This window comes from Sapajus apella, unplaced genomic scaffold (assembly GCF_009761245.1).
Source record: "Sapajus apella isolate SASKATOON/1434 unplaced genomic scaffold, GSC_monkey_1.0 scaffold297, whole genome shotgun sequence".
In the NCBI taxonomy this organism is placed as follows: domain Eukaryota; kingdom Metazoa; phylum Chordata; class Mammalia; order Primates; family Cebidae; genus Sapajus; species Sapajus apella.
Genome location: NW_022437237.1, coordinates 67,765 through 93,167, shown reverse-complemented (window position 1 = coordinate 93,167; position 25,403 = coordinate 67,765). Strand labels below are relative to the sequence as shown.

The following is a 25,403-nucleotide window of genomic DNA, read 5'->3' as shown; positions in this document are numbered from 1 at the left end:
TCCCAAGATACTTTTAGGTCCCAAAGTAAAGAAGGATGGAGTCCTGGTGTTCATATGGGTTATGATAATATGGAAGAGAAACCTGAATCATCAGTACCTGCTGAGATGAAAGAGTGATAAAATCTATCCCCAGTACACCTCACATAGAAAAGGAACTAAGACTATTTCTTAAATATTCACCTAATATCTTATTTTTGTGACTCTCTGTTCACATACACTTAGATACAAACATACATATGCATTACTTCTATATTCCATCTTGCAATGAAAATGTTTTAAAGTGGTTGTGAACACATATTTTTGTCATGTAATATACAGAGTTGTATCTACCTCGATTTCAAATAATAAATTTCAGATTTAATTAAAGCCTATCATGTAGCTATATCTTACAATTCTGATTATAACATAAATGAAACCATGCCCTTTTTTCTTAAATAGAGAAAAAAAATGTGTATATACCCAGGATGGCTTTCTTTAATGTGTTCCTCATAATGAGCTAACATCACAAAATTTTTCCTCTTTGAGCTTTTTTTGTCGATAGGTGTTGCTATTTAGAAGACAACCATATCACAAAATCTGCTTTCTGTCTCACCTCATTGTTTATAGTTCCATCAATAAAAAAGATGTATTGATCACTGCTTCTTCAGAAGGTACTGGGAAAGACATTAAAAAAAATGTTCTTTTTGAAAAATTGAATAAACATGCTGTTTAAAATTTATTTTTATTCTTATAACATGTAACATTTAAATGACAGAACAAGAATGTTATCTGATTGTTGGCAGTACTATGTTAATTATATGATCATCATTAAAATATGAATTTTAAAAATATAATGACAGACTGATGTGAACAAAGGTAATCCACTGAGGCCTTAGAAACTCTCCTGTTTGTTTAAAATGGAAAACAAAACAATTTGCTTCTATTTTATGTAAAATGTAGTGGTATCAGGTTTTTAGCTCCTCAAAATAAATTCATCAAAATCAAACAATTTTATCACCTTATTATACTAGAATGTATGTGATCACTCTTTCAATGATGCAATTTTAGTGCATATTGAGTGTATTCAAACATAACATACTATGTGTTCCAGTTTTCTCCAATCTAGTAGCCTAGTGAATACGAATCATGTTTACTCAATAGTTTTATATTACATCTCAGAGAAAACAGTGGGAAACGTGGGAGGTGGAAGATATATGTACAAAATAATGTTGAAAAGTCTGTACACACTTTTCAAAGGACTTGTACTTAGTAGAGTGCATTGAATTTTGAACATCTCAGCAACTTTCTCTCAGTTACTCTAGTAACATTTATAATCTCATTTTGAAGCTTTGCTCTTTTTTGCTCTGTTTGCTGCTCCCCCAGCTGTTTGGTCTTCTACTGTTACTTATTTCAAAGGCATTTGAGCTTACTTAAAAGACAGCAACGGTCACTGAACTGAGTGCCAGTGTCCTGGTGTACACACTCGGTTGTATAATCAGGCAGTAGCTTACATTGTTATAAATGTATATTTATTATACATGAATATGTAAGGAGATGTATATTGTCATATTGCACAGATATATTTATAAGAGTATCAAAATAAAGGCTATTCTTATGGCTTTCTGTTAATATTTGATTCTCAAAGGACACATAATAGCATCAATCATTTAATTTGATTTTTTTTTTTTTTTGAGACAGGATTTTCCTCTGTTACCTAGGCCGGAGGGTACAATCACTGTAGCCTCAACCTCCTGGGTTCACACAATCCTCCCACCTCAGCTCCCAGGTTGCTGGACTACAGACACATGACACCATGCCTGGCTAATTTTTTTTTTTTTTTTTTTTTAATGTAGAAACTGGTTCTCATTATGTTGTCCAGACTGGTATCAAATTCCTGGGCTCAATCTATTTGCCCACCACATCCTCCCAAAAAGCTGGCATTACAGGTGTGAGCCACCATGCCCAGCCTATTTAATTTTTAACGCACATAGGACTACACAGTGCAAAATTCCCTGTTCTGGTATATGACCATATACTCTTTGCAACAATGAAATGGGTGTGTGAGTATTTACAGAGATTCTAAAGCAGTCACTCAGTACAAGTACTCCTTCTTCATTTGCCTTAGTATTTGTTTTCTAATCTAAATACATATTATTTTTTTCTAATCAAAGTATATAAATTCTTTGCATTTTTTGAATTAAAAAAATTCTAAAATATTAATGAATTGTTCAAGCCACTAAACATAAACTCTTCCTCATAACTACCTCTTGGATTTCCACTTTTTCTAATTATATAGATTATTTCATGTGTAGCCATTATTTCTACCAAGGTCAGCTTTCCCTGGTCACAAGTTGTAGACATTTTAATCAGGAGGCCTTGTTTTGTTCTAATTTGGATTTTACCATTTGCGCTTTTCGTCAATGCCCATTTCATTTTGTTCTGATTGTACCTCTGACATCAAATGTTTTGAAGGTCAACATTTACAACATTCAGCAATATTAACGTTATGTAATTCTTTACAGTGAGGTTTATAAATTATATTTATTATAAAAGAATATGTAGGAAGAATCCTTCATTTTTACTTACTTACAGTGTAGTGCTGACTATATAATGAGCATTCTACCTGGCTAAAGTGATTGTTACCATTAGACATGAAGTTTATTAACTTCCCATCTGTTCACTTTAGATTTTTTTAATGCACTCAATTGCCCTTCTACTCTCTCCGTGTAATAAATTATCTTTCTTTCTATATTTTCTCATATTTCTATACTAACCCTTTGCCAGTATTTTTGATTCAAAAATTCATTACTATATTTTCAGGACATTCATCAATCATTTGTTCTAATTCTCAAAACCCAGAAAAATTCTGCTCTTATTTTTCCTATTCCTTATTATACTTCTTGTATTATGTACCTTATTGTATACTATTTATAATTAGAACATTTTTAGGGTTTAGATAGACTCCAATCAGTCATTAAGGGCCTGTCTGCTATGTAATAATACCTAATTTCTTTATACAATGCTCAAAGCTCAATTCTCATAATTTCATACTCCTAAACAGGCCAATAGAGAAATTAACTCCTCCTATGTGTCAGCTCTGTTGATTTTGAAGCTAACTCTCATGCATTAATTCTTTCCTTTCCCCCAGGATAGTTCTCATAGGATGGAGATTTAAACGTATCACAACAATCCTTCTGGGAAAGTACTTGGGTCTGTGAACATTTGTTAAAAACCTGGCAGGTAGGCCTGACCACCACAGGTTTCAACCCTGAATTCAGAAGTTATATTTTGAGTTCGTACTATTGAATAGCCATGTGCTACTGGTGGTGTGTAGATCATTTCCCAGCCTCCTAATTTCATGTTGTACTATTAACTTAGTGGATGAAAAAACTGAAGGTCAGGGAGTAAAACGACTTTTCTAAGACAACACATATGACAAAACCCAGATTCAAAGTGAGTTCTCTTTGATGCCAGAGTCTATACGCTTTTTTACATCCAGCTGCCTCCTCTACTCCAGGCTTATCTCTTCTATAAATACAGTGCACACATAGCATTCATATTTTTTAATGTTGGTTATCTTTTAAACATAAACTGTTAGCTTTTTAAGGGTGAAATAAAAGCAACTATTTCTCCTTGAATATTTTCTTTAATATAGATTTCTTTTTTTTAAATAAAATGAAAGTTTTCAGCATCATTTCTAAGTATACATGTAAATGTATATGAGCAAATAGATACATATATAATACATGATACGTATCTGTATAGATGTGTGTAATAGACATATGTACATATGTATGTGCACTTTTTCAGGTATGAAACATACCTACACATATGTGTATATATATATATATATATGTAGGTGAGCATATATAAACACATATACATTGAAATATTACTTTCTCAATGTTTCTTGACATTTTCTAAATAAATGAAAGGGTTAAATCAAGTTAATATTCTAGAGAAATAAAATCTAGGACTTTGAACACTAACAGGAAGATGTGTCACAATTAAATGAAATAATTCCCTAGTTTTTCTTTGCATTTAAATGCAGTTAGTATTCTGAAGTAATAAGTCAAAACACACCATATTCATCAACAGTCTGCAAAGTTATTTTTTTAAAACTGCTTTTAGATGCTTTATTTAAAAACTTAAACTCTTAATGTCAAAATAATCTAACATTGCAGAAAAATTATATTTTTTACTAAACACTCACATATACACACAGGAATCCTGGAATAAATAGCCTTTTCTACCCTTTATGAACCATAGGACTGCACTTCAAATTGTCTTACTTTTGATACATTTTCATAACATTTATATGTCAGAGCTTCTCATTTAGTGAATAAATAGTTATTGTTTACTATACATAAATTGACATGTAATTTATCATTTAAATTAAGACATTTTTGAGAGTGAAAAGAGTGTTATTAACAATCAGATCAGCAGGCATGAAAAGGCAATCCTGGGCACCTGGGGAAGATGAGCATTCAGTCTAACCATGCACTGGGCACAAGTCAGATGTGGTTCCTGCCCCCATGAACTAGTCTACAGGACAAGTTAGACTACAAATAAGAAGATACATTTTTTAAAAATTACGCATTTTTCTAAGTGTCATCAGGGAAATAAACATGGTACTGAGCTGTGGAATACTGTGGAGAGTATGAGGAGGGGTGGAGTAATCAGATCATTCTTTAGAAGTAATGTTTAAGCTGAGATATAAAGGATAAGAAAATACTGATAAGTAGGACTAGAGTGTGGGGCAGGGTTCAGGGTTAATCTCTGGAAAAGATCTTTCCAGGTACAGGAAATTAAACATGTCACAGTCTGAAGTAAGACAGCTTGAAGAACTGAAAGAAAACCAATGGGCCTCAAGTCTCAAGAACTGCACAGGAATGGTTTCAGATCCCAAAAGCCACATGATGCAAGGCCTTTAGAGACAGATCACAACATATAACTTTTTATTTCATTGCAATGTGGAAACTTTAAGCAGAAAAGTGACATAATCCATTCTCACAACATATCACTCTGGCTGCTGTATGAAACACAATTTATAGAGTTAAAGATAGGAGCTAGAGAATGTAGATTATGATGAATAGCCAGACAAACATCCTGGTAATGGGATGGGAGAGAAATAAACTAACCCAAAATATACTTTGGATGCAGAACTGATCAGATTTTATCTCTAGACTTTGGTTTCCCCAACACTTTGAAATTCAGGCCAATATTTAAAACTGTCTTTTAAATATCTTTAGTACAGGATATTTTCTAGGGAGATAAAATTCAACATAGCCAACACTACATTTCAGGTAACATTCTCAATACTGTTTGTCTTCTGGCATTCTCTACCCAGTAGTGATTTCCTACCTAATTCAAGGTAGAAATCAAAGTTACATAAAATATCCCCTTCCTCCATTTACTACAGTCAAATGGCCATCAATTTCTGTCCATTTCATTCTCTAAAGCTCTGAAATGCAGACTGCTCTCTGTTCTTCATCCCTAGCACCACTATGCTTTATCCAGATGGTGGCAATTATATCCTACAAATAGCACTTTCAAAGGGAAAAAAGATGAAGTGTTCATTCAATCCCACATTCTCTCCAAATTGTCCTCAGGTTGCATGCTACTGAGTGAAAGAATTGCGGCTAATTCTGAAGTTGAAAGATCTAGAAACTCAAAATTTCTTTTCTCTCAAAATCTCCAGACAATTGCTTTGTATCTTTGCTATAAGACAAGCGTCCACTGCTAAAGTTTGCTTCCTTGATTTTCCTCTTTGTTATATGTTAATGCCATAAAACTTAGAGTTAAGCCACATTGTTTGGATTCTTGCCTGTAGTATCAGAATCACATTGGCTCCCACTCTCCAGATCCTGTGAATCTACCAAGCTATAAGAATTAGGGTTCACCAATTTAAAGCAATAAGAAAAGCTACATGCTTTATCTCTCAACCAGTTTTACATTTTTTGACTCCTTAAGAAGATAATATAATACATCTGGATGGTTACAGTTTGATAATAAATATTAGGTATATTTGAGCTAAAAATATAACGAATCCTCGGAACATGTCACTCAATTTACTCTATCAACTTTAATGAAGCTAATATAACTGAAGCATTTGTAAACAAACTAAATTTTCTCTATTTTGAGAAATATATTCTTTAGGATTCAACTTCTACTCATAAAGAAATATACATTTTTAAAATAAACTTTATAAAAGAGACCATTTTTCTTAGTACAAATATAAAATTTTCCAAAACAATATACTGGCAAGCAACAGTATTTAAAACATTTTTAATTTGTAGATACTTCATTACATTCTTTACTTTTTCTAATGTAAAGAAGGGCAGAGGTTAATTAGAAAATTCCAAAGAGAGGAAGACAAGTCAGCTGACTCTAGGAGAGAAAGTTTAGTTAAATCATTTTATCTATCTATCTATCTATCTATCTATCTATCTATCTTTTTTTTTTGAGAAGGAGTCTTGCTCTGCTGTCCAGGCTAGAGTGCAGTGTCATGATCTCAGCTCACCGCAACCTCCACCTCCTGGGTTCAAGCGATTCTCCTGCCTCAGCCCCCTAAGTAGCTGGAATTACAGGTACCCACCACCATGCCCTGATAATTTTTGTACTTTTAATAGAGAAGCGGTTTCGCCATCTTGGCCAGGTTGGCCTCAAACTCCTGACTTCAGTTGATCTACCTGCCTCAACCTCCCAAAGTGCTGGGATTACAGGCATGAGCCACCACGCCCAGCCGAGAGTTAAATCATTTTAAAGATTGCCCTCACTGGGGAACTTTATTTGAATGGAAGCTGATGAAAATCCCCAATGAAGTGTTTCTCACTGAAATAACTCAAAAATCTCAGGGGAAATATAAAGTGAAAATTGTTGCCACCACTAAATTCTAGCAATGTTAGCAAACTTGCTCCCAGTAGTGAGAGAGATTTTCTAACCACAAGGTTAATGAACCTAAACTGAAAAACAGAACAAGCAATGAGACTTTAGCCAGGGCAACAGTTACAGAATAAACATGCTAAGGTAAAAGATAGCATGTATCATTTTCTTAACCCCATGTCTCTTCCCTAGTTTACAAATAATAAATGCCTATTAACAGCTAAACAGTAAGTCATTACCATGTAAATATTGCTCTGAAAAGAACACCTTAATTCTCTTTCCTTCAGAATCCCTTTAATAGTTCTTTTCCTTCAAACATTCCAGGAAACACCTAAACAATCTGGCAGTAAGTTTAGAAAATGAGAACGGGCAGAAGTTCATTTTATCTAGAAAGATGCAGTTCCCCAAAGAATGACTAGGTGGACGGAAGAAATCAAAGAGAGAACTGTAGTTTAGTGTATATTCCACAAAACTAACATGTCATTGAACTAGATTTTAGGAGAAAATAACACATGACCTAGAATAGTTGCAGTACATGAGGGAGTCATAAACACTGAATATAAGATTAGGAGACATATACATCACCCCACTTCTGAGCTCAAGATTGGAGGAAGCCATTGAGTGGAATCAAAGGCAAATTATGTAATTTGATTATTGCCAAAAAACAGGCTTGCCTTCAAGGACAGAAATATCACTGGAAAATAGATAACATGACATGGTTCGAACATATTACCTACAGAAAAAGAAAAATGAATTTCATCTTAAAGGCTTAGGAAAAAAATATACTTCTTCAACATGGATAAGCACAAGAGAATATATTAGAAAATTGCCTGATATTTAAAGTTCATAGAACAAAAAAATTCAGAAGTTTAAAAGCTGTTATACAAAAGTAGCAGAAAGCCAAAAGAAAAAATGTTTTTAAAAAGCAACAATTAAGATTAAAAGGGAGATGTTGGAGATAAGAAAATATTATAGAAAATCCAATAATGCAAGTACAAAATTAAAATCTATAATTGATACAGTGAAAAAATACAATTGTCATTTTCAAACATTGAATAATAGATGGGAAAGACAAATTTCAGGCATCAAGATAAATTCATAAAGATAAATTTTTAACTGAAAATACAGACAATTACAGGAGGCTTACTGAATTATAAAATGACTAAATGCACTAGAATAAAGGCAATTATCAACAGAGATAATTTTTTGACTCTACCTAACTAGTGAAAACATTGCACAAGAAAAGTTAAAAAACAGCATATTATGGGAATCATTAGTGAGAAGGCCAATTTTTAGACCTATTCTGGATACTTTTAATATTTAATAACTACACTAATGTGAGCTCAAGACAGGAAACTGAAGCTATCTACAAAGAAAATAATCTCACTGACTTCACACTCCTGTATAGCACCAAGTTTTAGAAAAAATTTGTGTTATAAATTGAGTTTTGGGAGACAAAGATTGGAAAAGAAAAAAAATAGAATCATGAAAGTTTCCTTTCATGTGCAAAAAACTTAACAATATTGCCACTTCCAAAGGAACAACAATAAACTGTTTGAGTACCATATTTAATTGAAAACATGCCAATCCAACTAAAAATGAATCTATCAGGGTAACTTGATAATGGAAAAAAATAGGTATAGATTAGTTTGTGAGATTACTAAAACCAGTTGTAAATGTTACTTTAAAAATGTTGAAAATAGTAATACAAACTTGATGTAAATGTCAAAAGCTAGTCTTAAATTAACTTTAAAATAAATACAAAAGAAACCTTAATATAAATATTTACAAAATCTAAGCAAGATAAGAAGCATTATACATTTGAGGACTATCTCCAACAAGAAATATCCAGACCAAAAGAATGAAATATTAATAAGCAACATCAAGAAAATAGAGAGTAAATAGGAAACATATAACATTATAAAACAATATAGAATGCTAATGAAATATCCTCCAAAGAGTCCTAAGAAATTAAAACGTAGTGGTAGAAAGTTCTAATTCAATAGTAAGATGGAAGATAAATTCAAGGAAACCTTCCAAACTATACAACAATAAGGCAAAAAGATAGAAAATAGACACTTCTCAGAAATGACAAATCACAAAAAGTTTACTTCCTTGACTATTTAAGGGGAAGTCCTGAGAGGAGACATACATATCTCTTAAGGGAATGTGATGCTGTAGTAGTGATAGGTACTATAAGCAAAGGAGAACAAAAGAGGTAATTATTGAATCCGTGGAGACAAGCTAGAAAGTTGTATAAAAAAAGAAATATAGGCATAAAATATACTAGATGGTTTAACAATCATTAATATTTATGTGATAATAATAACATAAAGAGTGATTATGAAATTGAATATGATGATATGATAGAAAATAGGTACTGGGCTGAAAAGTCTGCAAGCTATGTAAGAAAACAATTTTTTTCATATTTAAATGTCTATGATAATATATGCAATCATAATTATAAAGAAATGGGGGTATTACGTTATTTATATATATACATGTATGGAGATAAATATGCTAAAGAAGCTATCTTTAAGGGTTTAACTATGGCTGGGCGTGGTGGCTCATGCTTGTAATCCCAGCACTTTGGGAGGCTGAGGTAGGCAGATAATCTGAGATCAGGAGTTCGAGACCAGCCTGGCCAACTTGGTGAAACCCCTTCTCTACTAAAATTACAAAAATTACTTGTGTGTGGTAGCAGGTGCCTGTAATCCCAGCTACTTGGGAGGCTGAGGCAGGAGAATTGCTTGAACCCAGAAGGCAGGGGTGCAGTGAGCCAAGAGCACAACACTGCACTCCAGCCTGGGTGACAAGAGCGAGATACCATCTCAAAAAAAAAAAAAAAAAAAGCGTAACTACATTTGGGGAACAGTAATGGGGATAGAGAAACACATGCAGAAGCAGAAAATTAAAAAAGCCAACGTTACCGACAAAACAACAAAAGCATGTAAATTTGAGAGAAATGGCAAACTAAATGCTCTTGTAACAGTTAACTAGGGTCAATTTTATTTAAAATAATTGGCAGTAGCATAATCAGAAGCAAGATAATAAGTTTCATCAATATATCACAAAATAGGCTGTTAAAAATGGACATATTTTCCTTCTCTTATTATATTTTAAGTTCAAAATATTTTACAGAGCCTCTACATATACCTCAAAATGTTTTTATCCTGTGAAATATAATAGTGTTGATAGGCATTTGTGCTAATGATATGTGCATGAATGTTTTATCAGAAACATACACATTCCTTTTGGTAAAGAAAGTTATGTATCTTGAAACAAAGAAGTACATAAAATATTTTATTTGATTGCTTTATTTTATAATTGTTACACTTACATTTTGACCATTATAATTATAAGGGAAACTGTGCTCCACAATATAGGGAAACAGGCAGTTTGGTAGAAAACATGATTTTCCATTGACTGGGAATCATTCTGTCCTATTGATGAGAAAAGAGAAAGAGAGGCCCATAAACTCACTGATTTTCTCATCACTTCACATCCTAAGACCTGGATTTATACATTGAATAATATTTTAAATCATACACTGAATGATTATTCCACTTAACAAATATGTATGAACTATAGGCGGGTATTGGAAATAAGGAGAAAAAAAGTAAGAGGTCTGGATAGATGGATGGATGGATAGATAGATAGATGACAGATAGATATTTCATAAATATAAAAAAACACAACATGGAATGAGTAAGCTAGAAGTCAAATTATATGTATTAAGGGATTATTTTAATGTACTCATGACACATTACTGTGATTGCCTTAAAAACAAAAGAGCCTTTATCTCTTATCAGAATGCTGAAATATTTACTAATATAATAACATGTTGCCTAAAATTTGTTTCAAAGTAACCCAATGGCACAGTGTTTGTATATTGTTGGTGCTGAGGGATTGAACAGATGAACAAAATTGGCTGTATGTCAATGCTAATCGAAACTGATCCATGGGCCCATAGGGTTAATGGAACTTCTTTCTTTACTTTTGTGCTTATTTGAAAACTTCCATAATAAAACATTTTAGAAGTAACATAATACATTCATAAGTTAATATGTACTTATAAATTATGCAAAATTTAGTTTTTGACATTTAAACCCACACTATTTTAAGTAAAACATTTTTATTGTGTCTTTACAAATGTTAGTTGATTAGCAGTGAATGAAATAGCAATAAGGAATTAGAATTAAAGATTTAAAAGAAAAGTTTAGCTTCTGGATATTTTGAAGTAAAAATGTAGTCTTTTCACATTGATAATATAAAAATAAATTAATGGTTAGGAAACATATTTAATGTTAAATTATATAAAAAAAGAAGTTTTTCTGTTACTTATTTGTTTTAACAATTTCTAACAAAAGTTGGCATATTAATCGCTCAAAAAAAGTCTGTTTTCTAATGGTTTTATATATTGTAATAGAATAATCATTAAATAATCTTTGGAAATAAGGTTATAAAAATGAAACATTTTCATAAAAAGTAATCATTTTTAATAATTTTATTTTCACATCCTGAATTTCTAAAAATAACCTAAATATTTCTTAAAATCCACTAAACTACAGTTATGATACTTTTAATTCCTCCAAGTTTTACTTTTCAGTTTGAAAATAATAAAGGTTAAAACTCTATTATGGCTATTGATATGATAGTACATTAGGGTCAAATGTTTTTAATGCAATACAGTTATTTATTTATTTATTTATTTCCTGTCCAAAGTGGAACCTTGATCCTTTGGGGTTCTTTCCAGTTCTGTGTGACTCTCCAGTGAACTGAAACATGTGAGATAATAGGTTGTTTACATACTATAAATCTACTTGCAGTGAGCTGGAAATGCAGTAGGTAATAGGTTGTTATGATTTGCAAATCTGTTCAATGAGCTGAAAATTTGTTCGATAATGGGCTATTTATGAATTCTAAATCAATATTCAGTGAGCTGGAACTATGTTAGGTAATGGGCTATGTATGAGTTATAAACCTGTTTTCAGTGAACTGGAAACATGTTAGATAATGAGTTGCTTCTGAGTTGTAATTCAGTGAGCTGAAAACATGTTAGGCAATGGGTTGTTCCTAAATTGTAAATTTGTTTTTTTTAGTGAAATGAAAATCTATTTAATAAAAGACTCTTTACATGTTATAAATCTGCTTTCAATGAGCATGAAATGCGCCTCAATGAAAGGTTCCTGTTGACTAAGAAGATCCCGCTTTACTGAACTAGAAACATGTCATCTAATAGGTTCTTTCTGAGTAGATCTCTTTTTCAGCAATTTAGATATATGAAATGATACTACCCTGTGTACATAAGCGTTGTATCTTTAATCTATTTTCAGCATGGTTTTCTTTGATGAATAATGGTTCTATTCGATTATGGTTAATGGAGTGAAAAGGTACTAACGGTCTGCTTTCAGTGCTTTGGCACCAGACCAGCTTTGCAGTGCATTAAATTTTGTTAATTTTCAACAATTACGAAGTTCCCCTAGTACCCAGGAAATGCTGTAAAATATGTGCTGGCTTCAGAGGACTCATATTCAAACACAGAATGTACTACATAAGAAACAGAAAATATTAAACATGATAAATATGGAATGAACCCCACCTACAAATTTAGCATAGGTGGAGCTATAAAGGACGATACAAAGGAAGAAACTTGAAATCTCACTGGGGAGACAACATGAACAAATATAAAACAATAAAATTTAATTTAAAAAATATTTCCAAGGCCGGGCACGGTGGCTCAAGCCTGTAATCCCAGCACTTTCAGAAGCCGAGGAGGGCATATCACGAGGTCAGGAAATAGAGACCATCCTGGCCAACATGGTGAAACCCCGTCTCAACTAAAAATACAAAAATTAGCCGGGTGTGGTGGCACGCGCCTGTAGTCTCAGCTACTTGGGAGGCTGAGGCGGAAGAATCGCTTGAACCCGGGAGGCGGAGGTTGCAGTGAGCCGAGATTGTGCCACTGTACTCCAGCCCGGCGACAGAGGAAGACTCGATCTCAAAAAAAAAAAAAAAAAAATTAGCCGGGCTAATTTTTACCAGGGCTAATAATTAGCTGCGGTGGCACGCACCTGTAGTCCCAGCTACTCAGGAGGCTGAGGCAGGGAAATCGCTTGAATCTGGGGGGTGGATGTTGCAGTGAGGTGAGATTGTGCCACAGCACTCCAGCCTGGCGACAGAGTGAGACTCTGTCTCAAGAAAAAAAGAAAAAAGAGGAAAACAAAGAAAAAGATGGAAGAGAGAGAGAGAGAGAGGGGCAGAGACAGAGAGAGACAGACACACACACACACACACACACACACACACACACACATACACACACACACACACACACAGAGAGAGAGAGCGAGCAAGAGAGAGAGAGAGGGAGAGTCCAAAATGGATGATCAAAGCCAAAAACTTTATGTTAGAGTTACTAGTCTATTGAAAAAACAGTCACAGTATGAGAGACAAGTAAGAAATAAAAGTTTTACAAAAGAGTCAAGACAAATAGATTCTTTGGGGGGTAACAAATTGATTTTTAATCTCTTCTTCAACTTGCAACTATGCAAATGTTTATCAATAATTTCATATTTGTTGATAATTACTATTTTGGTTTCCAGACAATATTAGGAGAAAAATATATATTCTATCACCAGCCATTATTTAAATGAATGCTTACTTTTATCAATGTTATACATGCTTATAGTGTTTTTCAAAAAGTATATATTATTAGAAATCTCTTACCAAAAACCTATCATTCACTAATGTCCCACTCCTTACCCTAAAAACAAAAACAAACTCCTGCTCTGCAAAACTATTTGTTTTCAACTTCTAAAGAAATTTTTTTATGGGTTAGTCTTTGTGTTCATAAATAATGTGCTCATACCTCACTGGTCTTTACTAATTTTAGACAATCTGTTAAGTTAAATACCCATAGTTCTTTTTGCATACATTCAGTATTTTTATATGTTAAGTTTTATTGTTCATTGCAGAGACAAGTACTGTACTATGATGTTGTTTACTTTCTTGTACTTTTGTGATTCCTGTTATTAAAAACTATTTTTTCACTTAGTTTACTTTCTATGTACCTGTCTTTAATTCTTTATAAATGCTCCATCAGTTAAACGTAAAATTATATTCCAGATGTTTAGGCATCATTTAATCTATCAAAGCCATTTTTCTTCAGAAGACCTCCTTTTCATATCTCCGAGACTTCTTCTTTGATCTGGACTAGGACTTTTCTAAGTCTGATGTAAAACTTTCATCTTGAAACAAAATGTTGGTTATTTATATGCATTATACGAGAGTCTCTTATATCCTGAAAATTGTGCCTTCCTCTTCTTTGTTTTATGTCTTTCATTTACTGGATACACATTCTACAACAGCTTTCAAAGAAAGGTATACCAGATTAAATATTTGGTGACTATACATGTCAGAAAATGTCTGCATTGATTGATAATTTTACCTGCTGTCTTTCCAAATTGTTGTTATGTTTCATTTGTTCTTCTTGTCTTTTTGTTTGTGTTTGCTTTTTTATTTTTTTACTCTAGTTTTAATTGCATTTAGAAAAGACAAGTAGATAAATGTGTGCTTTTGCCAATTGTTTTGTTAATAATATTAATAATCCTTTTTTTCTTATTTTGCTTTTATTAAGGTTTTCTCTATGAAATCCGTTGCTTCTTGTCCCTTCCCATTGTCAGAGGCCAAAGTTAATTCAATCAATTTATAGACCTATTCTTAGGCAAAAAACATTAAATTATGTAGCAATCACTATTAAAAAATTACAAAGGTGAATAAATATTAGTTATCTACTCCAGTTTATATCTGAATGTTTCTCACTTTAGTCATTGATTTGTACAGTCACTGGATAAAGAATGATATTAACAAACATGCTAGAAGTTATAAATGAAAAGCAGAAAAGTAGTCCCAATTTTGTTATGGAAATCTTACAATCAGAGTACTGGAGGCCTACAGAGAATAGAATTACATTACCAGGATTTTGAGACTATGGGTCCACAGAGAAAGTTAGTTTAAAAATCCGGCTGGGCATGGTGACTCATGCCTATAATCACAACACTTAGGGAGGCCAAGACCAGAGAATCACTTGAGCCCAGGAGTTCAAGACCAGCCTGGGCAAAATGGTGAGATCCCATCTCTACAAAAAAAAAAAAAAAAAAAATGTGGTGGCAAGCACCTATGGTCCCAGATACAGGAGGCTGAGATGGGAGAATCACTTGAACCTGGGCAGTTGAGGCTTCAGTGAGCTGTGATTGCACTCCTGCACTCCAACCTGGGCAACAGAGCAAGCTCCAGTCTCAAAACAACAAAAAAGTTTTCCGCTGGATTAAATCCCATAAGTGAGCAATGTAAACAGTTCTGAACTAATTGTTCTCCATTAATTTCTCAATATTTATTAAAGTTTTAGATTTGAAATAAGCTTATCCTCTTTATTTCAAAATCATGTCATACTTCATATAATACACCCTAAGTATATCTCTGTTCTACATTGTGATATACAGAAAAAAGTTTAATATTCTAAGTTGTAAAGCATTAAAAATATATGAGAAATAAGCCCTAAACAATTTACCTAATTGAAACAGTTTACATAAGTAATCTGAATAATTACCTGAATTCTCTATTTTATCATTCAATCCTGAATATTGTGTTAAAAACTTGGAACTAACTCTAACAAACAAGAATAAAGTAACCATATGGAAATATTTAGCTTAGCATAACTTAGAGTAGAAATAAACTAGAATAAAGGTAATTTCTAATCAATAAGGGAATTAATAAAACATGGTATATACCATCCACTATATATATGTGTGTATATATCCACTATACATACATATCTCCACATATATATATATACTATTAAAAGGAAAAATGCCAGTCACTTGACTACATTTGTATAAGGTATTTCTTGAATGAGAAAATTAGAGATGGTAAAATGGGGGACAAAATAATCCACAGTTTTTATTTGCATAAGTATATAAGCGTAGGTATCTATATATGGTATAATTTCAAAAATTAGGGAAAAAGTACATAAGAATACACAGCTGGTATTAACATGGGATCTTTTGGATGGAAGAGGGAAATAATATAAGGGAATTTAAAACAATAGAAAAAGAAGTGAAGCAGTTAAATTACACACACAGCAAACTGAATTAGATGAAGATTAAAAAAATAATTTAAGTGATAGAGAACAAAGAGCTAATTTGTGGTATGGTGAAAGGCCTGGAATTTACTAATTTCCTGTTGATATTATTAAAAATATAATTTCAGCAATGAAAGAATGCCATTTTCATTGGAATGGATACAACTCCTTGCGCAAATAGAAAGAATTAAATAAGAATGATTCTGAAAACTGCACAATATTCCCTATAGCAAACCACTGTTATCTTGGCAGTGACTATCTGTTTTCTTTTTTTTTTTTTTTTTTTTTTTTTTTTGGAGACGGAGTTTCACTCATTTTACCCAGGCTGGAGTGCAATGGCACGATCTCGGCTCACTGCAACCTCCACCTCCTGGGTTCAGGCAATTCTGCTGCCTCAGCCTCCTGAGTAGCTGGGATTACAGGCATGCGCCACCATGCCCAGCTGATTTTTTGTATTTTTAGTAGAGACGAGGTTTCACCATGTTGACCAGGATGGTCTCGATCTCTTGACCTCGTGATCCACCCGCCTCGGCCTCCCAAAGTGCTGGGATTACAGGCTTGAGCCACCGCGCCCGGCGTGACTATCGGTTTTCAAGTAAAAGTCATGAAACATTGCCTTAGGTCTAATATATCAATTCTCAGAGGTAACTTCATTCCTGCTGACAGAAATTTCGGGGTTTTTTAACACAAATAAAGAGAAAATTGCCAATGGTAATCATTTTAGTGAGGCAGCTTCAAATGTTTTAGGTTGCAAAAGTATTGATAATGGAAAAGTTGGAGGTAGTCACTTTTAATAATAATCTATTAGCTTAAATGTATATAATTTCCAAATGGATAAAGGGCTACAGTTAAGAAAGCACGCTAGCTTTGTAAAAATGCTTTTAAGTAAAACAACATGTAGCCTTCAGAACATGAGAGAACAGCATACAATAATTTCAGCTCAATGATACATTAAAGGGAATGCTAGATATAAAAATGTCTATAAGTTATCAGCCAACAGCTAATGTGTGTTTGTGGTATTTGACTTTCTGAAATTCATTACAATGCCCCCAAAATTTCTACTAAGATACTAAAAAAAAAAAGAATTTGGGGTAAATTACAGACTATTACAAATACACCATATTGGAAATATGCTGATCATCATCATCATCGTCAAGTATTCACCATAGTGACATTTAGAAAAACTACAAGACTCCAGTGAATCATGCCAAGATCCATACATATCTGATGTAAACAGAGTTATCACACAGTATGCCCCTTAAATAAATGGGCTATGAGTAACATGAGAATTCTTCTTGAAGTAAAAATCAGTCACCATATCTGAAAAACAATGAATAAGTTTTGATGTTTTGAGAAGTAAGATTTTCTTGTTTTGCTAAACATCTAAAATGAGAAATGTAAAAGTTTCCCAAAGTTCTCAAAACTGAATACAGGCATACCTGGGGATATTACAGCTTCTGTTCCAGACCACCTCTAAAAAATGAGACACAGGAGTATCTGTTTTTCCAGTGCATATAAAAGTTTGACCAGGTGCGGTGACTCACACCTGTAATCGCAGCACTTTGGGAGGCCAAGAAGGGCGGATTATCTGAGGTCAGGAGTTCAAGACCAGCCTGACCAGCATGGCAAAACCCTCTCTACTAAAAATATAAAAATTAGCCGGGTGTAGTGGCAGATACGTGTAATCCTAGCTACTAGAGAGGCTGAGGCACAAGAATTAAACTGGGGAGGCGGAGGTTGCAGTGAGCCGAGATTGTGCCACAATAGTAAGATCAAAAATCATTGATGGCGGGTCACCATAACAGATATAATAATAAGAACGAAGTCTGAAATATTGCAAGAATTATCAAAAAGTGACAAAGGTACACAAAGTGAGCACATGCTGTTGGAAAAATGGTGCCAACAGACTTGCCCAATGAAGTATTGCCATAAGCCTTCAACACGCAAAAAGCACATCTGCACAGAGCAATAAAGCAAAGTGTGATAAAATGCGATCTCCCTACTATTGATCTTGAAGAAAATAGTCATAAATTGAAGACATATTGTCATTTAGGAATTTGCCTGTTCAATTCTTCTCTCCAAATACACCCTAAAAAAATGGAAGGAAAAAAGTAAAGAAATCAAGGAAAAATAATTTCTTTTTAAAAATAGCAAAGCACTCTTCCGCCGCCATTCTAAATCCAGCTCCATACAACGCTCCGCCGCCGCTGCTGCAGCCACCCGGACTGCGCCCCAGCACCCGCCTGCAGACAGCTCCGCCACCATGGAGGACATGAACGAGTACAGCAACACAGGGGAATTCGCAAAGGGATCCAAGATCAATGCGAGCAAGAATCAGCAGGATGACGGTAAAATGTTTATTGGAGGCTTGAGCTGGGATACAAGCAAAAAAGATCTGACGGAATATCTGTCTCGATTTGGGGAAGTTGTAGACTGCACAATTGAAACAGATCCAGTCACTGAGAGATCAAGAGGATTTGGATTTGTGCATTTCAAACATGCTTCTAGTGTTGATAAGGTTTTGGAACTGAAAGAACACAAACTGGATGGCAAATTGATAGATCCCAAAAGGGCCAAAGCTTTAAAATGAAATTTAAGAAAAAAAAAAAAAAAGGGAAAGAACCTCCCAAAAAAGTGTTTGTGGGTGGATTGAGCCTGAATACTTCTGAAGAACAAATTAAAGAATATTTTGGAGGCTTTGGAATTGAAAACATTGAACTTCCCATGGATACAAAAACAAATGAAAGAAGAGGACTTTGTTTTATCACATATACCGATGAGGAGCCAGTAAAAAAATTGTTAGAAAGCAGATATCATCAAATTGCTTCTGGGAAGTGTGAAATCAAAGTTGCACAACCCAAAGAGGTATATAGGCAGCAACAGCAACAACAAAACGTGGAAGAGGTGCTGCAGCTGGTGGCCGAGGTCAGGGCCAAAACTGGAACCAAGGATTTAATAACTATTATGGTCAAGGATATGGAAATTACAATAGTGCCTATGGTGGTGATTAAAACTATAGTGGCTATGGTGGATATGATTATACTGTGTATAACTATGGGAACTATGAATATGGACAGGGATATGCAGACTACAGTGGCCAACAGAGCACTTATGGCAAGGCATCTCAAGGGGGTGGCAATCACCAAAACAATTACTAGCCATGGAAAAGGAGAACATTGTAGAAAACAAGAGGAGATGTTAAAGCAACCCATCTTTCAGGACGACATTGAAGATTAGTCTTCTGTTGATCTAAGATGATTATTTTGTAAAAGACTTTCTAGTGTACAAGACACAATTGTGTCCAACTGTATAGAGCTGCCAATTAGTTTTCTTTGTTTTTACTTTGTCCTTTGCTATTTGTGTTATGACTCAATGTGGAATTGTTTATACATATTTTATTTGTATGATTTCATGTTAAACTTCAAATCATTGTTTCCTTATATGATTGCTAAAAAAAAAAAAAAAGCAAAGCATATTTTATAAAGTTTAATATAATTCTGATGGTACTTACAAATGCAAAACACTGAAACTAGTGCTCTAATTTTAGACACCTATCAAAATAAAAAATATTTTATCATAATATAAGCAGGCACTTTGAGAAATAGACTAATGAATCCATAGTTTGTCCAGTAACACACTATTTTTGTTCATCTCTATGCTTAATTTAGAAATATATTATGAAATAATTATATCTAACATTCTTAAATGCTTTGTGCCATCGTTCTCTGGTAATCCAATGTCATATCACTGTGTAGTGGCTTTAAACAAACAGAAAAACGTAATAAAAAATTAAATTCTGATATCTAGAATGCCCTTTCTTGAAAAATATTAATCTCTCTGAAACAATAAAATGCAACAATATATTGTTGTATTTCACTATAATTGCCACAGAGAAAATGCAAACTTTAAAAATAATCACTTTTAGATTTAAACAACCAAATTGAAGTCTATTTGATAGGAATTAATGATTTGCATTTTACCTTTAGAGATTAAAGCACTTTAGATTAAGACCTGATTAATCATTTCTACTAATATTTTACTACATAAGAATAGCAAGAAATCTTATTTATATGTATTATTCCAAGGAAGGTCATGCTATGACATAATTGGACAATGTTGAAATGCAAATGTTTCATTTGGACATTATTTTTATTCACAGAAATTTGGACTCAGTTGTCAAATATTTCCTTCTCCTTTGACACCTAAAATAGCATAAAAATGTGGTAACTGAAAATTCATTTATAATTAATCACTTCAGGAGGAACTCTATTTCAAAGAAAAATAGTTTTAGAGTTCACATTGCAAAGCAGATTCGAATTTATACCAGGTCCAGCATTTTTCTACAACATACATTCTATGAAAATAATAAACAATCATATTATTTGCAATTTTACAACATTGTTATTCCACCAAATCAATCTTTGATAAATAATTAAATGCTTTCCTAAATATGTCTTAATTATTTTCTCCTTTTTCCATAGTATATTTCAGTGACCACTTGTGCCCATTTTCTTTAACTAGCACATTGGAAATGTGTTCATTACTGCAGTCTTTGGGAACTAAATGAAAATATATTTCAATTTCAAGGCCACATATCACCTTAAAAAGGCTACATATGGCCAAGCCAGAGAAAACAACTTTACATGTAGGTTGAGTTTACATGATGGCATATTCCCTGTGAAGCAAGAAAATTGTACATGTCATGTGGACAATGAGATCCTAAAATGCATGCTGGATTTTCATATGGAGTTGTTGCTCTTAGGTAACTTCTTAAGTTCTTAAATTCTGTAAGAATAATTAAAAAAAAAATTCTGTGTAATCTACTAGAAAATATGACCATCATCCCTACCGCTAATCTAAATTTTAAGCAGAGATTTTTTTCCTTAAGTCTTAGAGATTCCCACTGTATATATTCATTTTCAACCTTATTCATTCCAAAAGACTACTTCGGTGGAGTAAAAACTTTGTAATATGATCCATTTATTACACACACACACACACACACACACACACACACACACATGCGCACACACGCACACATGCACACAAACACAAATAACTTCCCCCCCAAAATGTGAGGGGAGCACATGAGGAGTCTTGGCTTTTGATAAGATGACTATGAAGAAAATTTTAATAACCAGTATGAAACTCCTCTGTCTTACGTAGTTCACTTATAATAAGCCAAAGAGTAAGAGATACATACAAACATATAAGTGAGAATGTCACCTGTCACAGGATTCATGTTTCCTTATGATCTTTGTTATTATTTGAATAAAAAGATGACAAGGAAGATATGCATATGCCAATCTCACTCTCAGAAATTGTAAAATTTAGTCAAGAACTGATGTAATCAAGAAACTAACATTTCCAAGGATTGTCCTTAAAAAATAACTCGTAGTACATTTTATTTCAAAATGTTGGCTTTAAAATGAGAACTACTTAAAAACGTTTTCCTAAAAAGTTGAATGTATTTGTCAATCTACAAGTTACCTTATCAGTATCTTGAAAAGAAAGTTGGTTTTGAGATGCATACGTGAAAACACCAAAAAGAAACTTCCTGTTCTGCCGTTAGAGAATTATACTGTGTGAGGAATGAAGTCTCAAATAAAGCTAGCACATATTCTCCCTAATATAGCAAACCTCCAACTCTTTTCCCTTACATAAAGGCATAACATTTTTTAAAAGCGCCTTGCTCTAATGCACAGGACAGAATGCATTTATTATCATATTTTCAGCAGAAATTTCTCTTTTAAGGTAATTAGTGTGTTTAAATTAGGAGTTAGGAAAAAGTTTTCGGGAAATAAGGTACATTGCCCTGCTGTGACCCTACATAACATTTGCTTCCCGCTGGAGGAGAGAAAGAACAATGTCATTGTCCTCACTGTTACCTCCATGCCTGGGCAGGGCAGGAAAGCAAGAAATATGAAATAAATGCATGAAAAATGCAGTTCAGAGACTTCACTTAGTTAAAAACTTGAAAAGGTCCGTATATTTAGGTTTTTAGCTATGATAACCTTGGCTTCAATACCACCCTGAGACATCACACAATAGAGTTGAACCATTTAACTTTCATTTACCCTGAAAACAACAAATGTTTACCTAAAGAGCAGTTGATATATGAGTGTATACCTAGGTTTGCTAAGGTTCCAAGCTAGAATGACTGCTAATGTTTTTTCCCTTCCCATACACCTTGGATAGTATTGTTAGATTTATTTTTAAAATTTTGTTACTTCCTCAAATAATTTTTCTACTCTACACACTATAGTATCTTTGGTCTGCTGGAAACATTTGAACACTCCATGACCTTCGTTTGAGTATCTTTCAAAATCCATGTGTTCCCTTTTCCCTCCAGTACCTAACACTTTTTCTAGTTACATAGATTGTTTTGCTCTCTTTAGCACATACAATTCAGGTCTAATCTTTTCTCTTTGCCTGACTCTCAGAGCCAAAAGTGATTTCTCCATTGTCTCAGAATATATGCTTTGTCGCTCTGTAAAATATTAATTACATTCTGCCTTATTTATAGTTATTTATGAACTTGTCTAATTCTCTTCTACTTAATAATTCCAAAAGTTCCTGAAGTCGGAAATCATACTGTGTTCTATTGGGGGGTTTCCTTTACTAGGAAGCAGTATTTCATAAACAGTGGAAACTCATTAAGTTATTTAATGACCTAAACAATACACTTGAAAACTGAAAATTAAAATCAGACTTCTTGTGACTTCGAATATTAGAATATTTAGGGTTAAATATATATATATATATGTATACATATATATACACATATATATATATGTGTGTGTATTTATTATGTATTATTTTTGTTACTTGAAATCATGTTTTTGAAATGGTGTCTGAATTCAAGTAAAAAAATCATAATTCATGTAACAATGGAGACTTGTTTTTGTAACATGACTCACACTGATTGTAATGAGATGTTATGCAGCTTAGGGGGTCATAATCCATACCAATTTTAAACAGTTTTATAAGTGTAAGCTATTTGATCTTGTGGATCTGCTATTGTTCCTATAAGTAGTCTCCCTCAACATGTATTCCACAAATGAAAAGAAACACGAATTTTCTTTATATATCCATCCAAATTGGTTATAAACCTATGTCAGCATTTTTAATGCCTCTATATTTGCTATAAAATATTTATCTGACCACTATATGTTTTAGAAATAAAATTCAAGTAGTTTATAAAACCTAGGGCCAATGGAGAATGACAAAAAGGGGTCTGTGTAACTGACCAGCACCTATACAAGGAAAAATAAGAAAGATGAATTTTCCAGATAAGTTGTCTCATGAGAGAAAATTTAAAATATGGGACTAAAAATTGTATATTTAAGGTATTGATGTACAACCAAAGGGATAATGAAAGAATGAGAAATTAGAATGGAATGCAAGATCGTTGTGAAGAGCCATTTATGGCAGATGAAGAGATTTCTTTGCCTGAAGGTTTTAGGCACAAGGTTTCTAAGAGTCTAGAATAGGAATATTATTTCAGTGTATCATTTAGAGAACAGAACTGGGTATCAGGGTATCTGCATTCAAGTGCTTGCTTTGTCACTCATGAGCCATGGATATGTTAGTGAGGATTTAATTTTCCAAAATTTGTTTACTAGTAAATATTAATACTTGTTGTCTGTCTCTTTTAGGGATATAAGAATTTTTTTAATGAGACAGTGAAGACAATATTTTTACAAACCAAAAGTGTTATTTTTTATACACAGTAATATATCATGTTAATCCAACAACTTTGATTGATTGATTGATTGACTGAGATGGAATGTCGTTTTGTCGCCAGGCTGGTGTACAGTGGCACGATCTCAGATCACTGCAAACTCCACTTCCTGGATTCAAGTGATTCTCCTGCCTCATCCTCCAGAGTAGCTGGGATCAGAGGCATGCACCACCATATCCAGCTAATTTTTGTCGTTTTAGTAAAGACTGGGTTTCACCATGTTGGCCTGGATCTCCTGACCTCATGATTCACACACCTTGGCCTCCCAAAGTGAACTTTATTCTTTATTAAGTCTACAGCTCTGTAAGTCACACAGCCATATTAGAATGGGTAATAGCAAGTGGAGGGGAAACCATTTAGGAAGATTTTGTAAAAGCTCTGAAAATAAGTAATGATAAACTAGAAGAGTTTTAAAAAGAGAAAGAAACAGAAGAATCCATGGAAGAGAAAATTAAATGGAAGTTGCAGGGAAACTAATCATGTACCAGGATTTAATTATCACTTTTCACTTAACATTCAGTAAGTAACCATTAAATTTCTACCATGTGCTAGATATGCTAGAAACAAAGAAGTATGTAACTGTTACTTTTACTTACCATTTGTTTTTATACAGAATAAATTGTTTTTTGACAATGTAGCATGGGATTCCTTTTTATTCTTTATTATTGGTGTAACATTATAAAATAAGTTTAGGAGCTGGAGTTTAAAACTTAAGAAAGTTTTGTCCTAAAAATTATTTAGATGGTTTCAAATTGTCCATGTCTTATAAAATATTTCAATCACATAGATAGTGATAATCACACACATATTAATTCATATTATTACTATAGTTTTCCTAAATTAGATAATATTTAGCAATTACAAAATTATAAATATTTTGCCTGCATTGAATCCTGTAGAGACAATACAATATCTTAACATACATTGGTCTTAGAAATAAAACAAAGAGTACTTAATGTTAAAATATTTGCTCTAAATGTGGGTCTGGGCTCAAAACTTGAGAAGTGGTACAGACTTTGGCAAATCTCTCTAAGAACGTTTTTCCATGGGAATTGATAATACCACCTGACCCTGGTAGATGTTTAAATGGAAGAATGCATAACACAGAAACAAGAATATACTAAGCATCCAATTTATGTTAAATGTATTCAAAGGAACTTAAAATTAAGAGTATAACACTGTTTGCATTTATAGCCATTCCTTCCTGAAACTTAACTAAAATATTACTAAAATTACATTAAAAGAATTTTTGTTTAAATTCATGAGCCCAAAGCACAAAGAAAATTGGAAAAAATATTGACAAAAGAAGATGGAAAGAAAGGTGTTCAAGTAGTTAGTGATTTGACAGCCTCCATAACTCTAACTTGTAAGATAAAGGTGAGGAAAGTCCACTTCCCAAACCTAATAAATTTACAAGTAATGGATACTTATAGAAATAGAGATAATATAAATGCTAAAACTAGAAGAGTAGGTGGAAGATCCAGTTAGGAGGCAGTAAGATCCCCAGATCGTCTTTATATTTTATAAGGCTAGGCTCTGCAGAGAATCCTGGATAGAGAAGATTAGATATTTACTCCCTGAAGGGTAACACATAGGTTCTCTGAATTGAGGAACCAATGTTATAGTTAATCTTTTTAAAAAATAAGACATCAG

The 25,403-nt window shown here is 33.2% G+C and overlaps 1 protein-coding gene and 1 pseudogene across 2 annotated transcripts; both read left to right on the top strand.

Moving 5' to 3' along the window:
* The first annotated feature begins 18,170 nt into the window (after nt 1-18,170).
* On the top strand, nt 18,171-18,596 carry LOC116545597 (annotated as a pseudogene). The gene has a single exon (XR_004266369.1). The product of XR_004266369.1 is annotated as a heterogeneous nuclear ribonucleoprotein D-like pseudogene (transcript).
* LOC116545596 lies at nt 18,593-19,455 on the top strand. The gene has a single exon (XM_032272133.1). It carries the CDS (start codon nt 18,593-18,595, stop codon nt 19,241-19,243), a length of 651 nt encoding a protein of 216 aa, XP_032128024.1. The 3' UTR covers nt 19,244-19,455.
* Nucleotides 19,456-25,403: the final 5,948 nt, after the last annotated feature.

What these genes read in the sequence shown, in the direction of transcription:
- LOC116545596 (XM_032272133.1), top strand. Translation starts at nt 18,593, where the DNA reads ATGAAATTTAAGAAAAAAAAAAAAAAAGGGAAAGAACCTCCCAAAAAA.